General features: G+C 38.3%; 2 protein-coding genes across 4 annotated transcripts; both read left to right on the top strand.

The window, feature by feature from the left end:
- The first annotated feature begins 8,973 nt into the window (after window positions 1–8,973).
- Window positions 8,974–11,086, top strand: LOC131320254 (auxin-responsive protein IAA28-like). Its single transcript, XM_058350901.1, has 4 exons — window positions 8,974–9,391; window positions 9,496–9,674; window positions 10,548–10,629; window positions 10,914–11,086. Exons 1-4 carry the CDS (start codon window positions 9,084–9,086, stop codon window positions 10,963–10,965), a joined length of 621 nt encoding a protein of 206 aa, XP_058206884.1. The 5' UTR covers window positions 8,974–9,083; the 3' UTR covers window positions 10,966–11,086.
- A 3,137-nt stretch (window positions 11,087–14,223) lies between these two features.
- On the top strand, window positions 14,224–18,727 carry LOC131320253 (uncharacterized). Of its 3 annotated transcripts, none has more exons than XM_058350898.1 (3): window positions 14,224–14,485; window positions 16,550–16,639; window positions 17,322–18,727. In XM_058350898.1, exon 3 carries the CDS (start codon window positions 17,399–17,401, stop codon window positions 18,479–18,481), a length of 1,083 nt encoding a protein of 360 aa, XP_058206881.1. In that variant the 5' UTR covers window positions 14,224–14,485; window positions 16,550–16,639; window positions 17,322–17,398; the 3' UTR covers window positions 18,482–18,727. The 3 variants fall into 3 exon arrangements, with proteins under 3 accessions (XP_058206881.1, XP_058206883.1, XP_058206882.1); XM_058350899.1 differs by having other exon boundaries at window positions 14,230–14,485; window positions 16,532–16,639; XM_058350900.1 differs by lacking the exon at window positions 16,550–16,639 and having other exon boundaries at window positions 14,229–14,485.
- Window positions 18,728–21,503: the final 2,776 nt, after the last annotated feature.

Below are 21,503 nucleotides of genomic sequence, written 5' to 3'. Positions count from 1 at the left end.
CAAATCATTAATAGCCCAAACAAACCTTAATACTGCCTGCAACATTTATTTTCCGGTCTTTCAGTTTACTTTATGTGTGAATCTTAGGGTTGTAAACGAGCCGAGTTGAGCTTTGTCTAGCTCAAGCTCGAGCTCATCTCGTTTACTAAACGAATCAAAAACTTGAGCTCGAGCCTTAACGAGCGGAGCCCTTAACGAGTCAAGTTAATCATTTACTAAACAAATCTCTTTAATCAACCGGAGCCTCCCCTAACGAGCCATGCAAGCTTTTGTCAAACGATCGGCTCGTTTACTAAACAAGTCGAGCTGAACTCGCGAACTGCTCAATTCATTTATAGCCCTATGTGCAATTATATTACCTCTCTTTTATTGAAATTAAGCAAATGCTCTTCTTATAACCCTAAGGGGTTAGCTTAGTGCATTGACCTGAAACTTAGGTGTTTGCTCAATCTTAAGATTTTATGTTCGATTCTCATTGTAAATAACTCTTGAGGTTATCTTTCCTCCACAAGTAAACATGTGAAACAGTTGGGGGAGCTGCTATAGAGATTAGTTCGAAGTGCGTTTAAGCTGACCTGAGACACTCTATATTAAAATCATGGGTTATACTATTATAGTTAGGAGCAAACCCATTAAGGGTCCCATGGGGGCACGTGCTCCCACTAAATTCATTATTATTTTCTCTATTAAATTCCTGTTTACTACCGTAAATAATGGACCCTATTAACTTAGATTTCTGGATCCGCCACTGCTTATAGTTAAGCCTCGCTTACCTTATAATTGGCCCATTTGGAAAGAATTATTCGGCTCGTTTTGTAGGTGCATGGTTGTTACATTTGGGCCAGGCTTCTTGGCCCGAGAACCTATTTTCAACAACTACTAGTACTTTGGATTTATTGGGCCATTTGCAAGCTTTTGAACCAAACATTATGATAAGCTTTTTACATTGGCATTTAAGTTGTTCTTAAGTTCTTTCGTAATCAAAAAGTAAGAATATTGGTGTTTTTTTTTTTTTTTTTTGATCCGCAGAATATTGGTGTTCTGTTGGCTAAAAATAGTACACACTAGTTTTCATAAGCTTTAGGTCCATAAAAGTCACCCTCCTCAGGTCAAAATACTTGCTTTAAGACAGTCTTCAATAGGCACGCCAACAATGAGTTAAAACTAAGTACAGCAAAAGAATGTACACAGGACAAACACATGCAAATAAAGGAATCAATCATGCATCGTAGTTTAATGAAATCATGTTGCGACATTTAACAACCGTTCAATAGGGCTGTGATTATTATTTTTTCATTTACCAAAATATATACTATTACCGTTTTCAGATATTTAAAGGTAAAAAATAGACCGACAAAATGGAGAAGCACAAGTAATTAGCATCGTGTTTGGACAAAAAACATGCTATTAGGGGTGCGAAAAAAGGTTGTCATTAAATTGGTTTATTAATTCAATGTAGTCCTCTTGTTTTATTTGAGATTTTGATTTGATTTGATTTGATTGTGTTTAATCAATCGAACACACGTGGGTTCGATCCCAACTGTTCTTGTCTCATCGACAAAGGAATAGGAATGCAGGGTGTCCATATACCGTATATCAACCAGTGTGGGCCCGCGGTCCAGTGAGGGCCCAATATAGCCTAATGGGGATGGCACTCAAGTGAGAAGTTTTTGGGTGCCGTGCGGTACCACACGCGTGGTACTCCATTAGCGATTTTGGCTGTCTAAATGTGTTTTAGACGGTTTGGATTGTAAAAATAAAAAAAGAGAAAAGAGAGTGGTGGGGTGAGGAGAGAGAAAAAAATGAATCTGGACCGTCCAAAATGTTAGAATCGCTGGCAGAGACCGCCAAGTAATACTTGCTTGGCACCCAAAAATTTCGACGGTTTGGATTGTAAAAATAAAAAAAGAGAAAAGAGAGTGGTGGGGTGAGGAGAGAGAAAAAAATGAATCTGGACCGTCCAAAATGTTAGAATCGCTGGCAGAGACCGCCAAGTAATACTTGCTTGGCACCCAAAAATTTCTCGGGGATCACACCCAAGTGATCAATCATCACAGTAAGACAATTTTAGTGGAGCTATTGTGGGCCCATTCTGATTCCCTTCTCGTAATTAGAAGAGTAACACTACGTCCACCGACAGGAGAGTCGGTGGCCGGCCACTGACCGGCATGTGGGGCCCACTCTGGACCCGCACAGATAATCCGAGTCGTTCAAAAATTTCAAAAAAAAAATTCGAGTAGGCATATGCAAGGTTTGGCTCAATCCGATATGTATAGATAAACAAACGAAATAGATCCTTCAATCCGATATGTATAGATGAACAAACAAAATGTTAGAATCGCTGGCAGAGACCGCCAAGTAATACTCGTTTGGCACCCAAAAATTTCTCGGGGATCACACCCAAGTGATCAATCACCACAGTAAGACAATTTTAGTGGAGCTATTGTGGGCCCATTCTGATTCCCTTCTCGTAATTAGAAGAGTAACACTACGTCCACCGACAGGAGAGTCGGTGGCCAGCCACTGATCGGCATGTGGGGCCCACTCTAGACCCGCACAGATAATTCGAGTCGTTCAAAAATTTTCAAAAAAAAAATCCGAGTAGGCATATGCAAGGTTTGGCTCAATCCGATATGTATAGATGAACAAACGAAATAGATCCTTCAATTATATCTCCTTCAATAAAAATCCTCCACATATGTTATCTAATTTGGTTGGGCTAACTTGGAACCATAAAAATTTATAAGAATGGTCCTCAAAGTATTAGAGAAATGTCAATTTGGTCTCCAATCTACAAATCGTGTCTATTGCATCCTCAACGTTTATAATGTATGTTTAAATGGTCCCCGAAGCTAACTCCGTCCAAATTGACCGTTAAAGGCAAGGGTATTTTTGGAACTTGGCCACAAATCATTTAATCTTCAACCACCAAATCTATGCCTTAACCCTACCGGAAAAAAAATGTGATTTTAAAGGCTAGAATAGCGTGGGATCCTCGAACTCTAGCATCAACATCTCCTCACAAAAGCGTGAGAGCACCAGTTTAATTTCCGAAATACAAAAACAAAACAAAAAACTAAGCACCAGAAAAAAAAAGCCCTCACAACAAGTAATTGAACCTCCTTAGATTACGATTTCCATTGAGATTCTGCTCTTCTTCTACCGCCTCTCCCACTCTGATGCCAATTCTAGGTGGGTAAAATTTGGTACTCATTTTTTCACTGTATTTTGATCCCCTACTCACACGATTCACTGTCTACCCAACAAAAAAAAACTGTGCAGTATCCTTTTGTTGCTCACCTCATTTTTTTCATATTTATGATGCAACTATTTCTAACACAGTTTTATTTACTTTTCAAACTGAAATCTCTTACCCCAATCAAGACAGATTCATTAGTTTCGTAGAATCGAATTATTTCCACATCGTTTCCGCCATGCGTAAATTTAAGTTGTGGTAGTAGCAGCAGTAATAATAACAACATGCTTTCTTAGTTTCTTGCATGGTCGATCGAAATCAATCCTACAAAATTACGACCCGATCAGTTCGAGTTTGGTGCACACCCGCCGAATAGGGATCTATTTGACCCGTGTGGGATTTTTCGGACGAAATTGTTCAGTGCCTCACCAATCAATATCTCTCTCTCTCTCTCTCTCTCTCTCTCTCTCTCTCTCTCTCTCTCTCTCTCTCTCTCTCTCTCTCTCTCTCTCTCTCTCTCTCTCTCTCTCTCTCTCTATTGGGTTTAGAAGTTTGCTGGGTTTTTAGTAGGGTTAGGGCAAAGTTTGGAGGTTGAAGATGAGAGATATTTTGTAGCTAAGTTCCAAAAATACCCTTGCATTTAAAGGTTCATTTGGACGGAGTTAGCTCCAGGGACCATTTAAACGTGCATTATAAACGTTGGGGATGCAATAGACACGATTTGTAAATTGGGGACCAAATTGACATTTCGCTAATACTTTGGGGACCATCCGCACAAATAAGCCCCTTAAAATATATCGATATTTCTTCGGTAAAAGTGAGATTTTCAAGTTAAGCTTCCCATTCTTGAAAATCGGAAAATCTAATCTTTCATTTTTTCCAGTTTTTTCAAGAATAGAAAGTTTGGATCAAGCATCTACACATATCGAATTAAGCCAATCCTTGTGTGTGCCCACTCGGGATTTTTTATAAAATTTTTTTGAACGGCTCGGATTATCTCTGCGGATCCTAGAGTAGGCCTCACACACTGGTCGATGGCCAGCCAACGACTTCACTATCGATGGACGTAGTGTTTTCGCAATTAGAATAGTTTTCCTTACTCATTGCCAAGAGAATATTCAAGCAACGGAATGAGTTTGATGGGTCATCGCGCGATTATAAATTCGTTAGTCACTAAAATAGACAAACCTAATTTTCAATGTATATCGTTCAACAATGTATGTATAGATATCCCATTTGAGCTTACTCTCGATCTTGTGTTGAAGTATGACTGTTCTCTTGAAGATAAAGGATTTTGATCACTTGCCAGATCACCACCACCCCCCCCCCCCCCCCTCAATTCCCCACTTTCAGCCTATCTCCTCCCCGCAATTCCCCACTTTCAGCCTATCTCCTCCTCCGCCTCCGCGCCCCCCCCCCCCCTATTCCCCACTTTCAGCCTATCTCCTCTCCTTCTCTCTGGGCCCAAGGTTGTGATATAGTTGAGATCTCTCCCTCTCCCCTTCATTTTTAGACCCTCGGGTCTGGGGTTCTAGATCTTGTTTCTTGGAATTAGTTCACCGGCAACGAAGACGGCGTCTACAGCGGCTAGCTTTTGCCTCCAGTCTGCGGTGGGACGAGATCGAATTGGGCAAGAAACCAAAGAGATAACTTCCACAAAAGGGAGGAGAAGAAGCAAAGGATCGCAAACCAACAAAAAAAAAAAAAAACCCTCATCATCATCATCCACTAACATAGATTTTTAACTCTGACGACTCAATCATGCGCAAAAGCTCCGTGTCCACAAAATCACACCACCAGAGACGAGTCACCGAGGAATAGCAAATATGATGAAGGAAGTCCGGCGGTAGAAAAACTAGGAAAACCAAAGTTTTGAGAGGCTTGAGGGGAGAATGAGGGTGAAGAGTAATAAAGGAAGGAAAAAGATATTTCAATTGGACGCCAACGGAAGGAAAAACTCCATAGGAGAGATCCCCTGAGGTTTCCACCTTAGGGGGAAGAACATTAATTAATTGTTTAATCGCTAGTCTATCCTTTGAAATTCAAACCCGACATCGCGATCACGTGAGAATTATGTCTCCTCGCGCCGGCGTCAATTTTCTGTTACTAGCAATTTCCTAAATTGATGTGTGATAGACATAAACATGCTTTAATAATTCAATGAATAAAGACAGGAGACACAAAATTTAACCTCGTTTTTTCCGGTTAAATCACTAATTTAGTAGTGGGGTTAAATCAGTAGGACCCACATCCTCACCGGTAATTATTCTGGACAATTTGCAAGAAAAGTTTGACCAGTAACTAGTAAGAGTTCTTTATGGACGAGGTTGTCTTTGTTACGGAGGCTCTGTAAAAGAGATTTTTGCGTCGTCTCATCTCATCGTTGTTTATGGTAATCGAACAAGTTCTGATATTAATTCATATCTCACGAATATTAATATATTTTTATAAATTTCAATATACATTTTTCGGATATCAATACACCTTTTACCTATTATTCTACACTCTTTGGGCGAAAGTTAAAATAATTCATTTTTTAAATTGATGCATGATAGAGATAAACATACTTTAAAACAATGAATAAAGGTGGGTGACACAAAATTTAACCTCATTTTTCCCAGTTAAATCACTAGTGGGGTTAAATCACTAGGAACCACATCCTCACCGGTAATTATTCTGAACAATTTGCAAGAAAAGTTTGACCAGTAAGAGTTCTTTATGAATGAGGTTGTCTGTGTTACAGAGGCTCTGTAAAAGTGGTTTTCACATCGCCCTATCTCATCGTTCTTCTTGGTAATCGAACAAGTTCGGATATCAATGCATATCTCACGAATATTAATATACTTTAACAAATATCAATATACATTTCTCGGATATCAACACACTTTTTATCTATTATCCTACACTCTTTAGACGGAAGTTAGAATAATTCATTTTCTAAATTGATGCGTGATAGAGATAAACATGCTTTAATACAATGAATAAAGGTAGGTGACACAAAATTTAACCTCATTTTTCCCGGTTAAATCACTAGTGGGGGTTAAATCACTAGGACCCACATCCTCACGGGTAATTATTCTGGACAATCTGCAAGAAAAATTTGACCAGTAAGAGTTCTTTATGAATGAGGTTGTGTTTCATAAAAGATATTTTCTCGTCGCCCTACTTTTTCGTTCGTTTCAATAATTGACAATTCATATTTTAAGTAAATTATTCGCCGGTTAAATCACCAGTGGGGGTTAAATCACTACGACTCACATCCTCACCGGTAATTATTCGCACGAATAATTTATTTAAAATGTGGACCACCAAAGACACTTTTAAACGGATGAAATTGTTCACCTTCGTAAAAACCTTCTTTACGGAATCTCTATAAAGAAATTTTTCTCCTCTATGAATACCACAGCAACTCTCGCCATGATAATATCCAGAGATTGATTTTTTTTTTTTTTTTTGCAAATCACAAATCTTAGAAAAGTCCTACTTGAATTACTTTTAACTTTAACAACAACTCGATTATCGAAAAGAGACAGCCAAAAACAACTAACCCCAGAGTCGAGATTAGGGGGAGGAATGTGATCAAATTAAAGATCATAATCCAATGAATCTTTGCATGGATTTTCCCCATCATTAAGAACACAGTCGAAAACATGTCCCCAGCTCTCACTGATGACATCAAGGGGGTTGGACCCACATAGCTCGTTGGTTTTGACAATTTGTCTTGTAAACTACTAGGATCTGTTCTTTCTCCTTTATCTTTTTCTTTTTCTTTTTTGGGTTCTTGGGCTAAAAATGTACTCCACTACTTATGTCAAAAAACTTACTGTAAAGACTTTAAGTGAGGTCCCTAAGCGTGGACCTCCTTTTTTCCAACGAATTTTGATGATTCAAACCATTCAATGTGTGTGTTTAACGTGATTTTAAATGTACTTGAGAAAAATTGGCAAAAAATATGACCGAAAAGTGCTTGATTTGTGCAGTTTTTTACTGAATCGTTCAATGAAAAACTGTTCGGACGAAGCACTTCCCGGTCTTTTTTTTTATATCCTGAGGGAACCCTTATAATCACGTTTTAATCACATTGAACGATTTGGATATCAAAATTTGATCCAAATCAATGAGGTCCGCATTTAAATTATGTAAGGAATCCCTCATAAGAAGGGGACTGATACTTATGTATACTTTAAAAGAGATTATCTACAAAATGACTCTTTACGGAGCTGAGTGATCTCAGTCATTCATTTCTGCATTGGACAATCCAGATTGAAAATAATCTCTTAACAGTAATAGTTAAGAGATTATTTTCAATCCAAATTTTTCAAGACACTTTTGGACGGTCGAGATTGAGTTTCATAAACACTTGTTTACAGCTACTTTCTTACTTTAAAATAGGATCAACTTGAAGTCCAGGTCTTGGCTGGAGCTTTTAGTATTAATTTTATTTGGACCCCAAACAATTTTTGGTTTTTTTGATAATCACTGACGTTTTGTTTTCTGGGATAAATTCCTCTTCATGCTCCTTCTTTCCATACTCTTCTCATGACTTCCACTCCTGAGCCGACACCAAGAATCAAAATCGTTCATCTCGTAGAACTCGCACTTAGCTACGTCTGGATAAAAAATGAGTTTCATTGGACATTTATAAATGTGTAGACAAATCACATTTTGTTTCAAACATTGGATAGTTTAAGTTTATAGTCGCATAGCTTTTCATTTTGTGAAATAGAATATGACTCGCTTATACATTTATAAATGCTCGATGAATCGGATTTTTTTTCACAGAGGTAGATAACTGCGAATTTTACGAATGAACAATTTCGATTCTCGGCATTGGCTTGGGAGTGGAAGCCACAAGGGGAGTATGGAGGAGTATGGAGAAGAATTGATCCCTTTTTCTTATCATCACTGACGTTGTTTTCTCTATCATCACCGACGGGTTTTTCCCCCCTATTATATTGTTTATTCTATACTGTCCACGTCTAAAGAAAATCTCAAACAATAAGTCTAGGTACACTACACTAACTACTACACCACTCATTACATTTTATACGAGACTCATTTTGGGTCCCACAAAAAATACAAAAAAATATCCATAAATTTTAAAATAATATTTTAGAGGGCTCTGTAAAAAATCAGCTCTAACGAGTATCGGTAAGTATTATTTCTAGATTTGTAGAAGCGAAAATGCTCAACTGGGCAGTTTCGGACATACGAACCCATAAATAATATTTATCGATATTCGTTAAAACTGATTTTTTTACAGATTAGTGTGTATTTAGTCGAATTTAATTTTATTAGTAATAAAAAACTATTAATGCATTTGACATTTAAATCTGACACGAGGCCATTTGATAACAAAAAGAACAATGTGACTATATGTTGGACGACAATATTTATAGAGTAAATTTCACTAACTAAAATAAGTACTTATTTGAGAATGAGTATTTATTTTTTGAATTAAAAGTGTTATATTGTGAGAGAATGACCCGTCTCGTAAAATAGAAAATAAGTACTTATAAAATAAGAATCTTAGCGGGAGGAGGCCTAGTTTGATTAAGAACCAGGATTATCTTCCAGAATCGTTTCCAAACAAGCCCTAAAGGAAGTTTTGGAGTAGAAATACAAGAGGGACAAGTTGGTCGGGTAAAAGCCCGGCAATGGTATGGAACGCTCACTCTCGTTCTTGTCTCCCTCCAACCCCCATCTGTCTCTCTGTCTCCGATCACTATCTCTCTCTTTATATGACCTATACACACACGCATGAATTCTTGTCTGTGTCTATATATATATAGATGGATGGATAGAGAGAGAGGGAAAACCGCTCAAAAAACATACCCAAATCCCTTCGTAGCCTGTCGTGAATTTTGGGATTTTGCTGAGTGTTGGAATGGAGCTTCCGAGCGGTATGATTAAGGGGTTCGACCTGAATCGCTACGGTGGCGGTGAGACTTCGGAGGTTTTGGATTTGGGTTCGTCGTGTTTGTGGAGTGAGAGAATTGGTGATCACGGTGATCAGTTCTATAACTCGGAGATGAAACGTGGTTTTGGTGAAGCAGCTTATGAACAAGGGAATTGTGTCCTAAGTAGTAGTACTCCTAAAACGTTGCCTCTGTTGTCCTTGGATCAAAACCAGCAGCCAAATGAAGAAGTTGATCAAACTGACGAGCTTGACGAGAACTCCTCCACCAGTAACAAGTCTCTCTCTCTCTCTCTCTCTCTCTCTCTCTCTCTCTCTCTCTCTCTCTCTCTCTCTCTCTCTGGAATTATAATATTGACCAGTTTATGTGATTTAATTGAAGCTATGGAGAGGAAGATGAAGTAGTGGGGTGGCCACCAATTAAGTCCTGGAGGGAGAAGCTTTCCACTTTCGTGAAAGTGAAGATGGAGGGAGTGGTAATAGCAAGAAAGGTTGACTTAAGCCTCCATAATTCTTACCAAGAACTCAAGGATACCTTGGTTGACATGTTTCGGAGATCAGGTGCGCGCTAATACTCCATCCATCCTGATCATTTTGTTAGCTCGTCTTTCCATTTTGGGTCGTCCCAAAAGTTTGCATCATTTCCACAAATAGCATCCGAAACAAAGCAACCTTCCAATTTTACTCCATAAAAAAGCTTAATTGGTTAGATTTAAACTGCACGAGGTTGCATTTGTTTTTTAAGGCCTAGCTAGTTTCCTCTTTTCTACTTGATCATGACTACCAATCTACCACTTTACCTTGACTGTAACTAGCTAGGTTTTTATGTTTCCAGCTGAGGTTTAGATTTAGAGTAAGGGAAGTGATTTTGGCACTCTCTTTTTCTCTCCATCTTCAATCAGTGGCGGAGCCACCTTGGGGCCCAAGGTGGCCCCGATCTCCCTCCGAGCCCCTGATTTTCAAAATTTTTATTTTGTGTATATTTAATTTTAAATATTATTGATAATTATTCGTGTATAGCTATTTATAATCTTAATAATTTTGGTTTGATTTGATAAAAAAATCGGTTATTTTACATTCTCATTTCTCGATTTTTTTCCTAAATAAAAATAATAATCACGTGACTGTTGAACTAAAGAAAAAACAAAATGATTGGTATATTTTAACTACATTAAGCTAAAATTTCAATACCACATGTAATGTATTGAAAAATAAAAACTTTATAATATTATAAGTATACATTCTGATAAAAAATATATGCCTATTAACCCGGCCCCCTCGGATCAAAATTTGACTCCACCACTGTCTCCAATATCACTTAATAGAGACAAAAAAGGAGTGCCGTTAGAGAAAAAAGGGAGTGCCGAAATGACTCCCTTAAAGTAATCTGGAATTGATCTAATCCGATTTATCTCTGGGGTTGTTTGGGCACAGGTGAGGAAAATGTGGAGGCCTACAACCTCACTTATCAAGACAGAGAAGGGGATTGGCTACTTGCAGGAGATGTACCTTGGAGGTATGTGTTTCAACCTTCTCTATCATTCCCTCCCCTTGTTTGGCTTCGAAAGAAGAAAGCGAGAGAAAAATAAGAAAACAAAGTTTTGAAAACAGTACATTTAATTTCCTCGCTCATTCCTCCTCTTAAAACACTTTTCTTTTCTTTTCACAAGTTCCAAACGGACCCTAAAGATTGCCATTTACACAATCTTATGAAGAAATTTCCTCTGCGTACGTATAAATCTCATGATAAATTATCTTCCTATCCTATGTAGTTTGATGTATGTGTTGTTTTCTCTGCAGTTGTTTCATCCAGTCTGTGCAACGTCTAAAATTACTAAGGAGCGTGGAGTAATCCAAGAGGAATTAATGATCAACGAATCTGTCTGCCTCTTTTTTTTTTTTTCCTTCGACATTTCATTCAGTTACTGTTGATCAAAAAGGAAATGAGTAGATTCTCCGGCTGTATTTGAAACAACTGTTAAAATACTGAATTTCTACTTCGTATATTTCCCGAATCGCAAAATTTAATTTGCTGCCATTTATTGGTGCTGCTGGATATATAACAAAGAGAGGATAGGAAATTTGAGTCTCTCGTAGCTAACAGCGGGCCAACTCGACCGAAAGCAACTCCTTAATTGATCATCTCATCATCTTATTTGAGCCACCATTTTCTCATCCTCCCGCTCGATCGATCCCACCAGCTTATTCGCGACTTTTGTTCCCTTCACGAAGCGTATGATTCAATTAATTAGCAACCCGTTGCTTCCATGAGCGCTCGGCATTCCATAGCCAGGATGTTACATACGGAGCATTTGGAGAAGTCCCACTATTAATCATTTGGACAGCTGTTTTTTTTTAATCCTGAACCTCCAGCATAGCATGTCTTGGTCACAAATCACCTCGAACGCTCCTAGTAGAGTACCTCAAAGCTCTGCTTCCAAACTCGTGCAATTCTCTAGTTTCCCGTAGAAGCCTATGATTGAGCAACCCTCTAGCCTCGCGGGAAACCCCTCCGAATCCAGCAGGTCATAGGTTGCCAAGGCTACTGCCATTTTACTGGCTTTTAGTTTGTCTTTGTGCATGCCCGTTCCACTTATAAGGTTCTTATTATTTCTTTTCAAGATAAGTCATTCTTTTACTATACATCACCTTTAATTTAAAAAATAAGTTACTTATTTCCCTTAGCGGAACGGAGCCTTACTCTCTATCATTTCAAGATAAGCAAATGCTCCTCTTATGGTTTTCGGAAAACCTATAGGGACTGACGAGTCCAGCACCAAAATCATACCGACGGCCATGCCGGGCCGTCTCCGGCCACCAGACTGCCGATCCGAACCGTCCAAATTTAAAAAAAAAAAAAACGGAGGGGGCTTTCACGGGGATCAACGGCATCCGATGTGTGTAGGATGTTTGATCCAAACAACCTATTTTTCGTGTATATATATATATATACATGTATATATGAAAAAATGTGGTGTTTGGATCGAGCATCTAAGCATGTCGGATGCCGTTGATTTCCGTGTTAGCCCACTCGGTTTTTAAAAAAAAAAATATTGGACGGCTCAAATTGCCCGTCTGATGGCCGAAGATGGCCCGGCGCGGCCATCAGTACAATTTCGGTGCCGGACCCGTCGGTCCCTGTAGCAGCACTCTATGGTTTTGGACTAAAGTGAAAATCATGGGGGTTTTAGTTAAGCCCATGCATACCGTACAATTGGCCCATTTGGAAAGAATTACGTTTGGGCCTGAACTTTTTGGCCCGTATACCTATTTTCAACAACTACTTGGGCTTTATTGGGCCATCTGTCACCGTATCACCCGGAAAGCAGACCCACCATCTGGGCAAAATGGTCATTTACCGCTACTGGTCAAAACCCCACATGGCTAGTTATCCAATATCTGGAAGCCACATGATTCGATGACTTCCAAACACATTACTTTAAGAAGAAAGATCTGGCCAATTATTGGGTACTCACGGAGTATCGGCTTGGCACGGGTACTCCAATGCGCTGGTTCCTCGTCTTCGAATCACCCAACAAAAAGTAAATGATACTAATATTCTACCACATAAAAACTACCTTTCGTACGATGCTATTTCATATTGGGTATATCTTATATAAACACGACTAAAATCAAATTGCATATAACAAAATGACGGAACAAATATATGAATAGATCCCTTCGTCGATTCGTAAATAATAAGAAAAGAGATTGATGTAGAGGGGAAGGATTTAAGGCAATGGTCCCAATACAATTTTCATGTAACCACTACCAAGTCATGAGAAAAAATAACAGGCAACGAAGTCAAATCAAAGAAAAGCTTCCACGCCAAAACGACTTCCTCTTCTGTAGCCATTACTATCAAAGCTTTTGGACGTATTGAAAGGCCATCCATCTCTCTGTGGCCGTTGCTATCAAAGCTATTGGACATATTGAGAGGTCATCTCTCAAATTTGAGCAACAAAATACGGAAAGATTGAGTTAAATTCTTCAATTTGGACGGTTGAATATGAATAGGATATTATCAGTCCTAGCAAGATACCATGGTGAAATCGGTGAACAAGTTGCTCTTAGCACTTTTTTCGGTTTTCGCGACCGTATCCATTTTTCATTCCATTGGTATAGATTGAACACTAGCGCTTTATACATATAATATTAATTGTTGACGTAATTATTATATTAACCTCTTATAATATATGATAACTTTTAAAAAATTGTCATTTAAGATGTTTTTAAGCTATTTCATTACCAAAAGTAACAATATGGGCGTTCTATTGCTTAAGAAAAGTACACATTAATATCATATGCTATTGTTCATAGTCACCCTCCTTAGGTCAAACTAAACACGCAAGGACGGCTTTCAATGGGTAAGCCGGCAACGAGTGAAAACTAATAACAACAAAGAATGAAACAGGTACCGGACAAACGCAAAGAAGAAGGAATCAACGATCGTAGTTTAGTCAAATCAAGTTTTCCATATTCGGTTTTATAAAGAATCCATTTGAAATTCATGTTGCGACACAACAAAATCAGGAAATGACATTTTTAAATCTAACTTCAAATGACATTGCTAGGCTAATAAAATATCCTATCCAAAAGATATAAATGAAGAGTTGACAAATTTAAAAGAGTGACATAATTTAAATGGAAATGATTTTCTATCACTCTTTTTTTATAATGGCACTTATTTTTTTTCTTTTAGTGCAGTTTTTGTGTGTATTTTTTTAGTAAAAAAAAAAAAAACAAGAAAAAGTGCACTTATTAAAATAGAGAAGTTTTTTTACTAAAAACAAAAAAAAATTGCACTTATCAAAAAAGGGGATCGGATCTAGTCAAGTTTCCCCCGACCAATTTCGACTGTTTCATCCATTTTTTTCATTCGGGCCTTCGAAAAGTATTTTGAACGGCTCAAATTTATTGGGGGTGTTTTGGATATTTTTATTAAATCAAATCTGAACCGTCCAAAATACTTTTGAATAACCACAATTTAAAAAATATACGAAATTGGTCAGGCGGAGACTTGACCGATCCAACCTCAAAAAATGAGTTCGATAATTATTACCTACAGTAATTCAATAAATGGAGCACTCCGTAAACTCTGCGGTCTGAAGAGCAGACAATCTTTATCCATCCATTTCTGACCTCACTCACTCTCTTCGCGCGCCGGTCTTACCTCTTGCCTCCTGGCGGGGCCTCTCTCTCTCTCTCTCTCTCTCTCTCTCTCTCTGATTTCTCTCCCCCACATTCTGGTTCATTGACAATACAGAACGCATACATACATAGTTTACTAGGTGTATGTATACACAAGCGTGATGTAGCCTCATGTATTTTCGCCGTTGTTGATTCAAATTCACGAGTCTCTGCAACATCAGGTAGGTGAAAATATTATGACCATTCGTTCTGTTTCTGGATTGGTAATTTATATTAACTGTGTTATTAACTGATTCCTAATTATGTGGAATTTGGATAGGGTTTCTGTATTACTCATACATTAAGAAATTGTCGTACATGTATTTTGATTTGGTTAGAAGGCAGAAATTGATTGGATATTAAGGGCTTAATTAAGATGTTTTGATGTGTTAATGAGAGCTCAAATAATATGTATTGAGTGATTTATACTGTTGCTGTATTTAAGGTAATTTACACACAAGGATATGTGGGGATCTGATACCGTTGACATTAGTTAACCGGATTTAAAACATAATCTTTGAGTTTTATGAGCTTAAGAAGTCTGTTCTTTGTGGAGACGTATAGCTAAGATCCGTTGCATTTATTGCATAACAATTCCCATATGAGTTATTTAAAGAAAAGTTTTTTTTGCTTTTATCTCCGAAATTATGCACATTTTTTCTACTTCGTCCATAAACTACCAATTTGACGATTTCATCCGCTCAAGTTCCGGTCCGTTAGTTGAAGAATATTTTTGAAAATTTGAATTCTGTTATCAATTGGATGACATAGGTAACAGACTAGAATTGAGGGGATCAAATAGTCAAATTGGTAGTTTAGGATGAAGTAGAAAAAATGTGCATAGTTTAGGGATTAAAAAAAACTCTTTAAAGAATCTATTTTCCTGAATACAAAAGGAGTTCTTTTGAGGTATATAACTTCATCAATATAGAAGCCTTAATCTGTCACTTACAAAAGAGACTATGAAGATCCAGCTGACATTACTAAAATTGAGGGAAAAAAAGACAAGACGTTATCGGCAGCTTCTTCACTCTAAACGGCAAAACATGTCTGATTATTAGTGTCCCATTAGAGAAATTGGAATCAATAGAGGGAATCAAACTTGAGTTTCAGCTATACTCATGGGAAACAGTATTTGAAGTGGGATTGGAATTGGATCTATAGTCAACTATGAGACCAGTTATGGAATACAGAGAAGCACAATTTTGCTGATACTCGTCAAAGAGAAAAAAAATAAAAGAAGAAAAAGAAGAAGAAGCTGCTTGTCTGAAACTGAGATTGAGGAATGAGAATCAGAATCCTTCGGACAAGGTTGTATTTCACGCTAATTTCTAGAAAGTCTGACTAAGATTATAGCGAAGCTTTAGTTTCCTTGTTATCAAAAGTGGCTTGGCACCAATCCGGGGGGCCATTTCAGCCAAATTGTTACGAAGCCTGTCTAAGATTCTGGCAAAGGTCTCAACTTTCTGATTGAAAGAGGGGTTGTCCCTGATTCTTTTTATATCTAACGTGATCTCATCTGTGGAAATTTGGGCATATATGCTATCAAGTGAACTAATGCAACTTTAATAAATGGCCTCACATAGCACTCAAAGTGGACAATGTTAAGTACAAGCATATTGCGCAACTTTAATGAACTCATTTGTGTATTTATTGTGGCATACTTTTATGTCCTTAAGTTCTAGGGATTTGGTTGTTTGACTTGTGCTCACTATGTCAGTTGGTATTTTGAGTAGTCTCACATTGAGCTTCCACAATCTTACAATTGTAAGGATGCTATCAGTGCATTGTTAATCAATGCATGAAAGTAGCATCTAAATGTTGCTTCTTATATCCATGTCCTTTCACATTATACATCATGTCTTGAAGGCCCCGAAAATACATGAATATAAGACTTACCCTAGTCTATGTGATGATAATTTCTCTCCATATTGAGTGGGATAATCTTGCTCTTACCAAGTGTGTTTTCTTGAAGTGCGTATGAGCTCCATGCTTTGTTAATTAGTCTATTGTATTGAATATCACTATGCTTAACCTATCTCCGGTGGGCCGGCTGTGATATGAAATTTACCTTGGATTTGTCTGAACACGTAACTGCAAATAATTTTTTTCCAATGTACTCCTCATTGAGATGACGTCAATTTTCTCTTGTGTTTTCCCATTCAAATTTGTACGACCAATTGTATGCTGTACCATAAAAGTCCTTGTGTTTCTGCTTAATCTAATAGACTATACATTCACATCAGGGGTACATTTTCATACCCTACAGAACTTAGCCCTCATGTTTGAGGAAAGGATTGAGCAGCGGTCACCATGAACCAATCATATATGTCCAGGTTAGATCGAACTCTATTTTTTGTTTGGATATGTGTGCAAGCACTTGTTTTGGCTTATGTATCTGTTTGTTTTAAGAACAAGTTTGATACGGTTTTGCTAGCTTGAAGAGCAGAGCACTTATTTGCAAATCAATGAGTCATTTTAATTAATAGGGCGTAGAAGCATAGTGAGTATTTAGACGTGTGAATAAGTAATTCCGGTTAGTTGTGCTAGTGTATTTAAGATAGAGAATGTCAAATATCTACATTAGACGATTGATTTAGAGCATTTCTGTTTGTGATGAGGTAAAAAGCTAGTGTCATCCAGTAGTTGTTCCAAAATCAAACAGTACTTCGATTTGTTTAGTCAACGGCTCACAGGCAAGAAAGTCAAGAAATTTATGGTGAAAAGAAAACACATGGAATTATAGAGAAGTCAGAGTGCCCCCGTTTAAAGTTGGTGTTAATGTTGGAATAGCGTCTGGCCCTTTCATGGAACCCAGTTTTTGAAACCCCAGGAGCCTTTTGGAACTCGTTAACCCCCTTTAAAGTTGGTGTTAATGTTTCTTGTTCTTCTTTACATTGTGAACGAAGTTGTTCAGAAAATATAGCTTTCCAAACACTCCTTGTTAACATACACTGATAAGTAAAAACATGCACAGATTATTCTGTTCCAATGCTCTCTAACACAGAAATTATGCAGGTGGTCAGAATAGGCAGAACCATGACTGGCGACCGTCTTGTTTGTTGCTTCTCCTCGTGACCGAGGTCCTTCACAGCATGGCCCCAAGACCTCTGCGCCTCACCTCCAGGCGATCTCCTCGCAAGTTTATTCTCATTCTCCTCCTCATACTCGTCCCAATTTCCTTAATTGCAATTTTCAACCACCGACAAAAGATCTCCTACTTCTTCCGCCCACTCTGGGACACTCCGTCACCCCCCTTCCACCACCTGCCACATTACTATGCCGAGAACGTCTCTATGGACCAACTTTGCCGTCTCCACGGCTGGTCCCTCCGCTCCCAACCCCGCCGTGTGTTTGACGCCATCATCTTCAGCAATGAGCTCGACTTGCTCGAAATCCGCTGGCGTGAACTAAACCCCTACGTCACAAAATTGGTAATCCTCGAAGCCAACACCACCTTCACTGGCATCCCAAAACCCCTCCTCTTCGCTTCCAATCGTGACCGGTTTTCCTTTGCGGAGGGCAAAATTGTCCACGGCGTGTTCACGGTGGGTCACACTTCGCCTCGCGGAGACCCATTTGTGGTCGAGTCGCAGCAACGTGGGTCCATGAACCAATTACTTATTCGGGCGGGTATTTCCACTGGAGACCTAGTTATTATGGCAGATACCGATGAGATCCCTAGCCTCCACACTATTAAACTACTACAGTCTTGCGAAGGGGTACCACCTGTATTGCACCTTGAGCTAAGACAGTACATGTACTCATTCGAGTTTCCGATTGACTACAGCAGCTGGCGGACCACGGCTCAAATATATGGGCCGGGGACCCGTTACCGTCACTCGCGCGTAACCGATCTTATTCTCTCCGATGCTGGATGGCATTGCAGTTTTTGCTTCCGTCATTTGAGGGAGTTTGTGTTCAAAATGACCGGGTACAGCCACGCTGACAGAGTGAGGCACAAGGAGTTTTTGCATTACTCTAGAATCCAGAAACTGATCTGCGACGGAGATGATCTTTTCGATATGCTACCGGAGGAGTTTAGTTTCCAGGAGCTCATCAAGAAGATGGGACCGATACCCAAATCGGCCTCCGCTGTTCATCTTCCCTCTTACTTATTAGAAAATGCAGAAAGGTACAAGTTTCTTCTCCCCGGTGGCTGTTTACGATCATCTTAATTTGTTTTCTCACTTGTAGGCTAGACACGATTTTCCCACGTGAATTTCTGGGGTTTCTTTTGTACCCAACCCTGGAATTTGTTGCACTGTTTGTCAGGACCTTAGTTTTCAGATGAAACTTTTTCGTTCTTTTTTTTGTTTCGACTCTTTCAATTTATGTACCCTATCAAGATAAACCTCGAGAATTGACATAGGATGATGTTTTCTATTACTGAATGTAGCTGAATTGGATGAACAGTTGAATGAGTTTTGTTGTGACTGTTGTCTACGTAGCTGTGCAAAGGCATAAGACTATGGTTGACTGGTTTCCATCATTGTTTTCAAATGAAGAAATGGAAGAGGAAACAATAGGGAAAATTGAATCGTTTAATTTGATTGAATGAAATATTCAAAATACTCACACGGTCACACCATAACCATCAAGTTCTTTGCAGCGAGTTCATATGAGGCTTTCTCCGGCTTTAATTGGGTTCTCTTTGGTGGATATTGGGATTTGGCCTCCAGGATTAGTCAAGGTGAACATAAACTTGGCCCGGATACATGAGCTATATAAATAAGAAGTTGTTTTATACCCTTACAATTATGATTTTGGGGCTGAAACTCTAAAATGTCAACGTATTACATGAACAATAAGCGTTCAATATTTAGTTATCCAAAAGAAAAATTGAAAGATTGGACCTAGCACTTACAGTTATACGATCGAGCTGATTGTTGGTACGGAGCCACTCGAAAAATAAACTTAAAATTAATGAACGGCTTGGATTATTCGTGTGGAACCCCGGACCCCGGTTGTCTGTGCGCAGCGAATCTGTGTGTAGCGAACTTGAAAAAGCTCTGCTTTTGAATTTTGGCTACGTGTCTCTATCTTCTGTCAATCACAGGCAATCAGGCATGTGAAAGAATTCAGTTCCTTGACTTGAATTGCTGGAGTCAACATTGCCCGACCGTCCATACCTAGAGGCTTTTTTCTTTTGCATGAAGTTTGCATAAAGGACATCCGGAACAACTAGCTCATACCTCGACTAATTTACAGACCCTAAAATTAATAATTAGACAAATCTCTAGTAGCCTCAAAATTTGATGGTTTGACATACGTGGAATTCGAACATACAGCCAAGAGCGGAACTAGGAATTTAAAACGCTCTGGGCTAATAAAAAAATTAATAAACTAATATATAAACCAAAAAAAGTTTAATAATTAATATCCAGCAAATTTGCACATAAATATGTAAAATGTTCAACAATAAACAAAAGAAAAGTACAAAAAACGTAAACTATTAAATCTGTACCCTATTGAAATTGTATCCTGCATTGTTTTAGAGAATATAAATCATTTATTATCTCATCTGAGTCGACATCTTCAACAAATTTACCTATAAATGAGGTAGGCTAAAATTTATTGGGCTAAATTTTTACAAATAAATTTTTATTTTTTCCCACTCCACCTGCCTTCACCTGGGCTACAGCCCAGGTCTCCTAAAGCATAGTTCCGCCTTTGCATACGGCACTAATTAACTTTCTTATGCATGCTCGCTTGACCAAACTCGGAATTTCGTAGCCAGAGACCCTAACCAACGCTTATATATATAATTGTTGTTATATATAAATAGGGCAATTTTCTTAGTGCGGTGAAGCTATGATTTGGTTCAAATTACTTTTCTTATAACATGTACTCGTGCAAAGGACTCTTGTTTATAGTAGTAATAATAACAAAAGTTTTGCAAGAGCTCATTATTCGTTTACTTTAAACAAAGCCGCACTACTTGCTCAAAAGGTCAAAACCATTTCTTTTAAGTACAAATGAATGAAGTTGCAAAGAAGTAAAGAAAGTGTGATGTGCTAATAGTAAAAGGGCATACGAAAGTAAAAGACTTGGTGCCAATGAAGAATGTTAACAAGGCAGCCCTAAGAATTGGTCCGGTTAGCTGATAGGTTTATTCTCCACAAAATTGACCAGGATTCAATTATTGGGATCATGTCGCAAATTTCTTGTAAATCTTCTAGTCCTGGCATGAATGGTCTGTGTTTGACAGGACCGAAGAGGAGATTAATCAACGTGCGTATAAGTTGGCCCGAAAGCCCTAACCAGCAAAAAGAGGTTTGCTAGAAAAGGCAGCGAACATTATTGGGTGCAACATGTCCATTTGAGAATCTGAGGAAACTTCAACGAAAGTAATATCTTACAAAATTCACAATCCCTCAATTTGCCAAAAAGGCCCAGGGGGTAATCTTTATTGCCTTTAGCATTATCTCAAAAGCAAAAGGAGTAGTAAAAATGACCAATTATCTCAACTTAGGGCCACAAAATTCTACCACTGTTGATTGTGACTTGCCCACTTGATCTCTCTCGCCCCTTCCTCATCGTGGGATGAATTTTCTACTTTTGGTGGTTAGCACATTTTATAGGAAAAAACAATCTTTTCCCATCCTACATTGATGATAAAATTTACGAGATATTTTTAATGGGGACGTATAATTAACGTTGGATTCAAATACTGACAGTAATTTTCCTGTATACTCGCTTTTTTCCATTTCTAGAGGCATTTATATTCGTATTCTAAAGTGTTAAGGATAATTTATTTGACTTTTAGATGAGTATATATACATTTAAAAGTACTTCACATAGTATAAATAAGCAACAGTGGCACGGATTTAAATAAATTTTACTTAATGATCTAACTCCGTTTAAGTTATAGGATCGATAAGGTAATACATTTTGCCTAGCTAGCAGTCAATGTATTGGATTGAGGGGTTTGTTCCTTTCATCACGTGATATCAATTCTTTTGGAGCTTTTTCATAGATTTTCAGGGGATCCCAACAACATTTACTTGTTCTTCCCTTGTGGGCGGCTAGGGTTTGAGCCTTGTCAAGGTGTTCGTGGTTTAGGGTTATGGACAGTTTTTGGATCCCATGTGGACTGACTTATTAATTATCCCCTCTAACCCTCGCTGATGTATACCACCGTTTGGCCAAAAAAAAAGGGGGACCCTAGCAAGTGAACGGTGAGATTAGCCTCTCAAA

Source organism: Rhododendron vialii, chromosome 3a, assembly GCF_030253575.1.
Source record: "Rhododendron vialii isolate Sample 1 chromosome 3a, ASM3025357v1".
Taxonomy (NCBI): Eukaryota; Viridiplantae; Streptophyta; class Magnoliopsida; order Ericales; family Ericaceae; genus Rhododendron; species Rhododendron vialii.
The sequence above is the reverse complement of the archived record's forward strand: the minus strand, read 5'-3'. Positions and strand labels throughout refer to the sequence as shown.

Bases quoted from the DNA above. Each gene is read 5' to 3' on its own strand.
- LOC131320254 (XM_058350901.1), top strand. From the start codon at position 9,084: ATGGAGCTTCCGAGCGGTATGATTAAGGGGTTCGACCTGAATCGCTAC. The intron at 9,675-10,547 runs GTGCGCGCTAAT...GTTTGGGCACAG, and splicing joins TGACATGTTTCGGAGATCAG to GTGAGGAAAATGTGGAGGCC. The intron at 10,630-10,913 runs GTATGTGTTTCA...TTTTCTCTGCAG, and splicing joins GCAGGAGATGTACCTTGGAG to TTGTTTCATCCAGTCTGTGC.
- LOC131320253 (XM_058350898.1), top strand. From the start codon at position 17,399: ATGGCCCCAAGACCTCTGCGCCTCACCTCCAGGCGATCTCCTCGCAAG.